The 9,228-nt window shown below is 39.5% G+C and overlaps 1 protein-coding gene across 1 annotated transcript in view; it reads left to right on the plus strand.

Annotated features, from left to right (window-relative positions):
* The window catches only part of POLQ (DNA polymerase theta), a 123,739-nt gene extending 118,051 nt beyond the window's left edge, over nt 1–5,688 (plus strand). The window contains exons 28-30 of the mRNA XM_035000064.1: nt 1,183–1,336; nt 4,092–4,207; nt 4,661–5,688. Of these exons, the coding sequence (XP_034855955.1) occupies nt 1,183–1,336; nt 4,092–4,207; nt 4,661–4,774 (384 nt within the window). The 3' untranslated portion in view covers nt 4,775–5,688. The remainder of the gene's footprint in view (nt 1–1,182; nt 1,337–4,091; nt 4,208–4,660) is intronic.
* The last annotated feature ends 3,540 nt before the right edge of the window (nt 5,689–9,228 follow it).

The following is a 9,228-nucleotide window of genomic DNA, read 5'->3' on the forward strand; positions in this document are numbered from 1 at the left end:
AATGTTGGATAGCTCTTAAAATGCCGTAGATGGGGCTGTCTGTCAATTTTATTCACATTTCATTCACCAAAGCAAGTCAAGGTCAGTCTTTTCGGGTGAGTAACACTTGAGATCATGTGGCAGTGGGTGGGGCAGCAAGTAAGAGCAACAATAACACAGTCCACTACAAAGAGGCCTACGGTTTCAAGGAGAGGAGTTGGTAGAACTCTGAAATTCAGTCACTGTTTAAACAGTGACAACTGAATGAGTTTAGAGTGGATTCATCAGCATCTGACAAAACAATAAAAAAAAAAAAAGGAAAGTCTATCTCTTTAAGAAGTATTTACTATACTAGGAGTTGGTTGTAGCCCAGGTGACATGGAACTAGGCTCAAGTTACATAGATCCTTCCAGTGTGCAGACCCTTCCCATTTTCTGAGACCTTTTGGGACAGTAGATATGGTATTCATGGATAGGTTATACCTTGAATGTTAACCCAGATGCCCATCCTTGCTGCTTTAGGATGATCACTTTTAGCAGCTATGGTTGCCTGCCAAGAAGTTCATGGCAGCAGTAGTTTCGGGGAAGTGCTAACTTAATACCTAGGAATCTAGGGTCTGCATTTTTACTAGCAGCTAGTGATTGGCCCCAGCAGCCCATAAAAAAGCTCTGATTTGTACCAGAGGGCTCCAGATGCTCTGGGGCCAAACTCTACATAAGACCAGAAGCCACCGATATGGAGAATATGCTTGGAACATTCTATCTCACATCACAAAGAATGATATTCTACCTATATCTATTTAGGATTAAGAGGAATTGTATTTTAAGGAATAGCTCTTTTAGAGTGAAGTTTAGAACAACTAGAACATTGATGATATATGTTTATGAAATAATTTTGAGCTACTAAATACATTTTAAGTGTAATGTAGTTTTTGATTCCAGAATGTTGAAGATTTCTAAACTGAAGCAATCTGACCTTCTTCTATTTAGACTGTTCTCATGTGGATGATGGCCCAGAATCTAGAGCCATGGATCATTCTAATTGTTATTCTTAGGATACAGCTTAATAGTTGATGTCCCGGGTCACATCTTGGTCCAGATTTCCAGTCTGGTTACAGATGTGAGCACTGATCTGTGGACACTAAAAGCAGGTATGAAGCCATGTAGGTGTATCTGATGGAGCCCTTGTTATTGTTTTTCGAAGGCTGAGCGTCAGGCCATCAACACAACAGTCCAAGGTTCGGCAGCTGATATTGTCAAAATAGCCACAGTTAACATTCAGAAGCAATTAGAGACCTTCCACTCAACCTTCAAGTCCCATGGTCATCGGGAGAGTATGCTCCAAAGTGACAGAACAGGTTTGTTCATAAATGAGGACCCTGCTATAATGTAGTGAGATTAATTGTATCAGAAAAGAAAAAGGGAAGCATTTTATATATTATTTCTCAGCAGTTTTCAAACGTTTTGGTCTCATGATGTCTTTACATTCTCAGAATTACTAAGGGTCCCAAAGAACTTTTGTTTATGTGGGTTATATATACTAATATTTACCATATTAGAAATTTAAACAGGGAATTCAAAAACATGTATTAACATTTGAAAATAATAAACTCACAGTATGTCAGCATAAGTAACATATTTTCTTAAAAACAACTACATCTTTTAGAACAAGAAAAAATTGGTGCTGAATGGTTTTAGTTTACATTTCTGCAAGTCTCTTTAATGTATGACTTAAGAGAAGATACTTGGATTCTCTTATATATTTCTGCATCCAGTTTGTTGCAATCTCACCTGTCCTGTAGCCTCTGGAAAACCCTCTTATACAGTCTTTGGTGATAAATGTTCCAGTTTGTGGGGGACTGATGGGTTTCCCAGGATATGGGACTTCTAGTGCTAACTCAGGATAGTTGGTTACTTTGCTGTGCACTTTGGAGAGAATGAGACTGAAAAAGGAAAATCACCTCTGAGTGTTATTATGAAAATAATTTGACTTTGAAGATACCTTGAAGGAATCTTAGGGATCCTCTGGTCCTTAGATAACACCTTAAGAACATGTTGATTTTCCTATTCATCACCTTCCGTGTTCTCAGAAATCTGGGAATATATACTGAGTTGACTTCCTTATCACATATATTTCTTTGCCGGTATTGCCATCTTTTCTTCTTATTTTCCTAAATTCTGTCCTTATTGGTTGGATAGATTATTTCTTGTTCTGACAAGTAGATTCCCTTCTCTGTTTGTCCCATGTCCATACTTTCGCTTTAAATACCATTTCAATGTGCTTGAGATTGCCAAACCATGACTCCAGGCAGGTTTTAAATTTTCCTGGGAGGAAGTTAAGAAGGTTTGGGGCATAAATGGGAAGAATCAACTGCTGGAGATGAGTTAGAAAAGCTAAGATCAGCTGTTTAGAATGGAATTTGCTATTTCTAGAAGAGACATGCTTATACATTGTAGAGAATAATACAGTCAGTCACACAGATATAGATGTTCACTTACATACAAAACTACGTAGATATGAAGACTTATTTGCCCATCAAATGAGGATTATTAATTTTATTTTCTTACCCCCCACCCCCCAAATATCTAAGGCCACTCAATCAACATTTTGTGTGTGGCAGTGTGCACACACACACCACACTCACACCACACACACCTTCTCTCTCTAGAGAGAGAATAAATGATCAAACTTACTTGGGGAATAACTCTGTACTGTGTGCTTTAGAGGATTTGGAAATAAAAGTTATCCACCTCTTTTAAGTTTAAAATCTAAGGAAAGGAAGGGAAAGTGTGATCTGTGACTAAAATATTTACATAACTGTTCCCAGCAGAGTGATGTAGTGCTAGAATAAGGGTATAGACAATAACAGCCTTTGGAGTGGGTGGAAGGCAATTTGGGTATGTCACTGAGGATCACTTCCTGGACTCGTGCTGGGTGAAAGGTAGTGTGGTAGGTCAGCTGAGCCCAAGGAAGCAGCCCACACAGGAAACAGGAGGGTCATAGCCAAAGAACAATGGGAAATCAAGAGGATGAAGGTACGGTGACTGGAAAGCAGAAAAGCATCCTGATAACCAATGATGTGAGCTAAGTGGGGCCTGGTGGGGCAGAGCAGATTTCAGTCAGCTGGCAAACGGATAGATGCACAGCTGTTGCAGCCCTGGGACGGAAGCAGCTTGCCACAGCCTCATCTGCCTTTGCTCTCTTACCCTGTAAGAGCCACCTGTGAGGAAACTTAGGCTGCAGGTCATGACAGCTGAAGAACCCTCTCTGAGGGAAGCTCCAGATACTGAGGAAAATCATGTTTGTGCTGCCTGGAAGGATAGGAAATTTGGGTGGCAGAGAGGAAGGACTGCTGTGAGATATGGGCAAATGATTAAGGGCGGTTACTCTAAAGGTATTAATGTTGAACCTCATCCTAATGATCGGTGGGGGATAATCTGTACTGCTAGGCCCAGCTTGTTAGGAGATGGTAACTAAGTCTAATACAGTGGAGTTACAGGTTCTTTTGAGAATCTAGTGAACAATCATCTCCACAGAAAAATGTATAGATACAACTTCAAGGGATTCGTACAGTCTCTGAAGTCCTCATTTGGACCCTGGGTTTAGAATTACTTGTCGGCAGCATGAGGTCCAACTGGGAAAACACCAGTGCTACCACAGTGACACTTCTGGCCATAAAAAGATATCAGGGAGTGTCCTTCTTATAAACACTGCCTAACGACAATACCAGCTCACTCTCCTGGGGCAGGGATCAGGCCCCATACTACTCTGGTGCTATTACACAGAGAAGTTGGTCGTGAGGGCGCCATGGAAAGTGAAGGTGTTGGTTGCTTATAAGAAATAAGGTAGACGTCTTTTGGAGCAGAGTTCTTCAAACTCCATTTACTGACTTCTTTGTTACATTCCTCCTTTCTGGGAGGAAGTTGGTAGAGTTTTGAGTTTACCTGATAGGTGGGAAGTCAGCAAGTAGATATTTTCCTAATAGTTCTAAATCTTATGTGTTTTAATCTCTTAATTAAAATTCCCCAGAGTTTCTCAAAATCCCTAAAAATACTATTCTTCTATGGCACGGTGATATGCTGATCAGTTTTCCTACTTCTTTCATGGGGTAGGATTGTTACCAAAGAGAAAACTGCAAGGGATGTTCTCCCCAATCAGAGGAGGCTTCTTCATCCTTCAACTCCATGATGAGCTCTTATATGAAGTGGCAGAAGAGGATGTTGTTCAGGTATTTTTGCAGTGTTTGTGTCCATTTCATAGAACGCTAAGATGCTGTAGGTCAAGTTAAGATGTATGAGATTTTTGGAACCCTTTCCCATTCCCAGATGGCTATATAAATGTTGAGTCCATAAGGGTAGAGAAAGAGCTAAGAGTGTTCAGTTTCATACTCATTTTTAAAGAAACTTTTGATGCAGGGCTGTTTTTGTTTGGGAGAAGTTAGATGAGAGTCTTGCCCTGAGGGTTTAAAAACTGAGCATTCTCACTGAAACTGGCAGAGCTCCTGCTCATCAGTGCAGACCAGTTTGGGATGCCTGACTCTTTTCGAATTTTGAGTTTTAAGCACCATGAGGTGAAGAGCTCCAGTCTGGCTTATCACCTCAGTGGGTGCATTGGGAACCATTCTTTGATTCAGAAGAGAGTTTGTTAACCTCTTTTTTTTTTTTTTTTTTTTTTTTTGCAGGTAGCTCAGATTGTTAAGAATGAAATGGAAAGTGCCATAGAACTTTCTGTGAAACTGAAAGTGAAAATGAAAATAGGTGCGAGCTGGGGAGAGCTGAAGGACTTTGATGTGTAATTGTACAGCTGACTAAGTCCTTGTGGGGAAGCCTGGTGTAGGTACAACCACATGGAAGAGAGATTACCCTTTCACATATTTCAGGAAGACCAGCTCTCAAGTCTTGATGGATGTGGAATAGTAATGTTAGTGAGAGTTTCAAACTGTATATCCAGACTTTATTCTCTGTAGTATAAAGAAACTCTTTTTGAGACAAAATACCAAGTTTAGTGATTATATTCACTCTCAAAGAGTATATATGAAATCGCCTTTTACAGCTCTTTATGGCTCTAAACATGTTCAGAACATGTGATTGAAGTATGCACTTAGCACTTTGGATCTCATCTGTCTGAAGCATGAAGACCATGGAACTGCTGGCTCAGGGGCATTTCCAGCCCTGTCCAGGATTTGGACTCTTGTGATGCAGACCCCAGCAGGAGCCATGGGCAGATAGAGCTTTGGTTTCTCATACACTGCCACAGTTAGGCATTGTGTGTGATTTTTTTCTCCCATATCAATTTAAGACTATTGGAGTAGCCTTTGTAAATAGCATTGGCTAATAAATTCTGAATTCTGTAAAGTGGTAGACTTATTATGGATGTCATCTAGGAATGGATTTTCATGAAAGGGTGTTTCTTCTCCTTTTCCCTCCTCAATTCATACAATGAATGTATTTGCAATACTGAGGTATTATAAAATAAGCTACACCTCTTCATGAGGTATCCTGTTCTGTAAGATCAGATGTTTATGCTGCAGTTTAATATGATAATGCCAAAGAAGGAAGACACTCCCGTGTCCATCTCTTAGTGCCCCTTTCTGTGTTTGTGGCATGGTGGGAATACCCATGCTAAAGAGATAATATTTTATAATTCCAATCAAAGGTGTATTACGGACTTTTTTGCTGTTGAAATAAAGTGAATTTATGAGAAACTTTATATCAGCAGTTCAGTTTTTTAAATTGTGTTTCATCTAAGAGTATCAGAAATATGTGTTCCTAGTTATTTATTCTAGGGTTTGCATTGTTGAGTTGGTTCAACAATGTCTATGCACATAGGAAATGTTTCTTATATTCTTAATCAGTTATCAGAAGAGTTCTTTTATGTTTATTAACCAGAAATGTTTAAAAAGACAGTCACTTTATAAACAAAGTGTAATACACTATTAGTAGTTGCATATTAGTGCACGAAATACTCAGACATGTTTTTTGGGGGGTGAGAGGGAGTGAGCAAAAGATGGCACAGATAAGAGGGAAGTTATATCATTATTTCTTGAGTTTTTTCCATATTCACCCGTACCATGTTTCTCAGAGAGAAAAGCTGTAGTGCTGTCAGTATTCAGGTGGCCTTGAGACCCAGCACAAGAGAAGGCTCATTCTGTTTACTTGTGAGTTTTCTCTAAACATAAGTGCAGACACATAGGTCATTTCCACCTGATTTTCTGCAGCAGTGGCTCTGGATGTGTAGTCCCATGCATCCTCTCATCCTTTCGACTTACCCACCCACTACGAGCTGGATTTAAAACAAACAGGCAGCCCTTGCTATGCATGGTTCAGTTAGGCACAAATTCCAGTTACCATGGTTTACTTAAATAACACTAGTGCCCCTAATCACACAATTGAAATTTCAGTTCCCAGGGTATAGTAACTGAGTAATTGCATCAAGTTCAGACTTACTGGTAGTTCTTCAGTCCACAAATCATTATGTAAATACTAATGAGCACTGTGGTAAGCAGAATAATGCCCCCCCATCCCCATTCTAATCTCCCAAACCTGCGACCATGTTATAATAAATGTTAAAAGGGACATTGCTGAGGTCATTAAGGTAGAGATCTTGAAATGGGAAAATTACCTAGGTTCCAATATAAACACATTGGTCCTTATAAGGGGAAGACAGATGGTCAGAATCAGAGGAGGATGGTAAGATGGAAATAGATTGAGATTCGAAGATGTTGCACTGCTGACTTTAAAGATGGAGGAAGGGGCCATCAGCCAAGGAATGCAGGCAGTCTCTGGAAGCTGGAAAAGGCAATGGAATAGAAGTGGATTCTCCCCTACAACCTCCAGAAAGGACGCAGCCCTGCCAACACCTTGTTTTCACCCCAATAAGACTATATCGCACTGCTGACCACCAAAACTGTAAGATAATAATCAGTGTTGTTTGTTTGTTTTTCCATTTTATTGAGATATAATTGATACATAGAACTGTGTAAGTTTAAGGTGTACAGCATAATGACTTGACTTACATATATTGTGAAATGATTATCAAAATCATTTAACATCCATCACCTCATTTGGATACCAAAAAAAAAAAAAAGAAAAGGTTTTTTCCTTGTGATGAGAACTTTTAGAATTTATTCTCTTGGCAACTTTCAAATATACAATCCAGTAGTTTTAGCTATAGTCATCATGTTGTACATCACATCCCCAGTGCTTAGTTATCTTGTAACTGGAGGTCTGTACCTTTTGACCATCTTCCTCTAGTTCTCCCCTTCCCCTACCTTCTGCCTCTGGTAACCACATGTCTAATATCTTTTTCTATGAGTTTGTTTTTTAAAGATTCCACATATAAGTTGAGATCATAAAATATTTGTCTTTCTCTGTCAGACTTATTTCACTTAGCATATTGCCCTCAAGGTCCATCCATATTGTCTCAAATGGTAGAATTTCCTCTTTTTTATGGCTAAATAATATTGTGTTGAATATATAGTTCACAATTTCTTTATGTATTCATCCACCAATGGACACATAGGTTGTTTGCATGTCTTGGCTATTGTAAATGATGTTAATAGGGGGGCACAGATACCTCTTTGATAAGTGTTCCCATTTCCTTCAGTTAAATACCCAGAAGTGGAATTACTAGATCATATGGTAGTCCTATTCTTTTTTTTTTTTTTGCTTTTTTTTTTTAAGATTTTATTTATTTATTTGACAGAGACAGAGATAGCGAGAGCAGGAACACAAGCAGCAGGAGTGGGAGAGGGAGAAGCAGGCTTCCCCTCGAGGAGGGAGCCCGATGTGGGACTCAATCCCAGGACCCTGGGATCATGACCTGAGCCGAAGGCAGACGCTTAACGACTGAGCCACCCAGGCGCCCGGTAGTCCTATTCTTAATTTTTTGAGAAACCTTCGTACTATTTTCTGCAGTGGTTGCACCAGTTTGCATTCCCACCAACAGGGCACAAGAGTTCCCCTGTCTCCATATTCTAGCCAACACTTGTTATTTCTTGTCTTTAAGATGATAGCCATTCTAATGGGTGTGAGGTTTTGATTTGCATTTCCCTGATGATTAATGATGTGCATCTTTTCATGTACCTGTTGGCCATTTGTGTATCTTCTTTGGAAAAATGTCTATTCATATCTTCTACCCATTTTTTAATTTGATTAATTGGGAGTTTTTGTGGATTTTTTTTTACTTGTTAATTTTTTTAAATTTAATTTAATTTTATTATGCTAGTCACCATACAATATATCATTAGTTTTTGATGTAGTGTTCCATGATTCATTGTTTTCGTATAACACCCAGTGATCCGTGCAGGACGTGCCCTCCTTAATACCCATCACCAGGCTAACCCATCCTCCCAACCCCCTCCCCTCTAAAACTCTCAGTTTGTTTCTCGGAGTCCATAGTCTCTCATGGTTTGTGTTGCCCTCAGATTCCCCCGCCCCTGCATTTTCCCCTTCCTTCTTCTAATGTCCTCCATGCTATTCCTTATGTTCCACAAATAAGTGAAACCATATGGTAATTGACTTTCTCTGCTTGACTTATTTCACTTAGAATAATCTCCTCCAGTCCCATCCATGTTGATGTAAAAGTTGGGTATTCATCCTTTCTGATGGCTGACTAATATTCCATTGTATATATGGACCACATCTTCTTTATCCATTCATCTGTTGAAGGGCATCTCGGCTCTTTCCACAGTTTGGCTATTGCGGACATTGCTGCTATGAACATTGGGGTGCATATGGCCCTTCTTTTCACTACATCTGTGTCTTTGGGGTAAATACTCAGGAGTGCAATCCTGGATCATAGTCTCTTTTAATTTTTTGAGGCACCTCCACACTGTTTTCCAAAGTGACTATACCAACTTGCATTCCCATCAACAGTGTAAGAGGGTTCCCCTTCTCCACAACCACTCCAACATTTGTTGTTTCTTGCCTTGTCAATTTTTGCCATTCTAACTGGTGTAAGGTGGTATCTCAATGTGGTTTTGATTTGGATTTCCCTGATGGCTAATGATGATGAACATATTTTCATGTGTCTGTTAGTCATTTGTATGTCTAATTTGGAGAAGTGTCTGTTCATGTCTTCTGCCCACTTTTTGACTTGATTATTTGTTTTTTGGGTGTTGAGTATGAAAAGTTCTTTATAGATCTTGGATATCAGCCCTTTGCCTGTAGTGTCATTTGCAGATATCTTCTCCCATTCTGTGGGTTGCCTCTTTTGTTTTGTTGACTGTTTCCGTTGATGTGCAGAAGC

The sequence above is a fragment of the Mirounga leonina genome, unplaced genomic scaffold, assembly GCF_011800145.1.
Source record: "Mirounga leonina isolate KUSES-001 unplaced genomic scaffold, KU_Mleo_1.0 Mir_115, whole genome shotgun sequence".
Taxonomy (NCBI): domain Eukaryota; kingdom Metazoa; phylum Chordata; class Mammalia; order Carnivora; family Phocidae; genus Mirounga; species Mirounga leonina.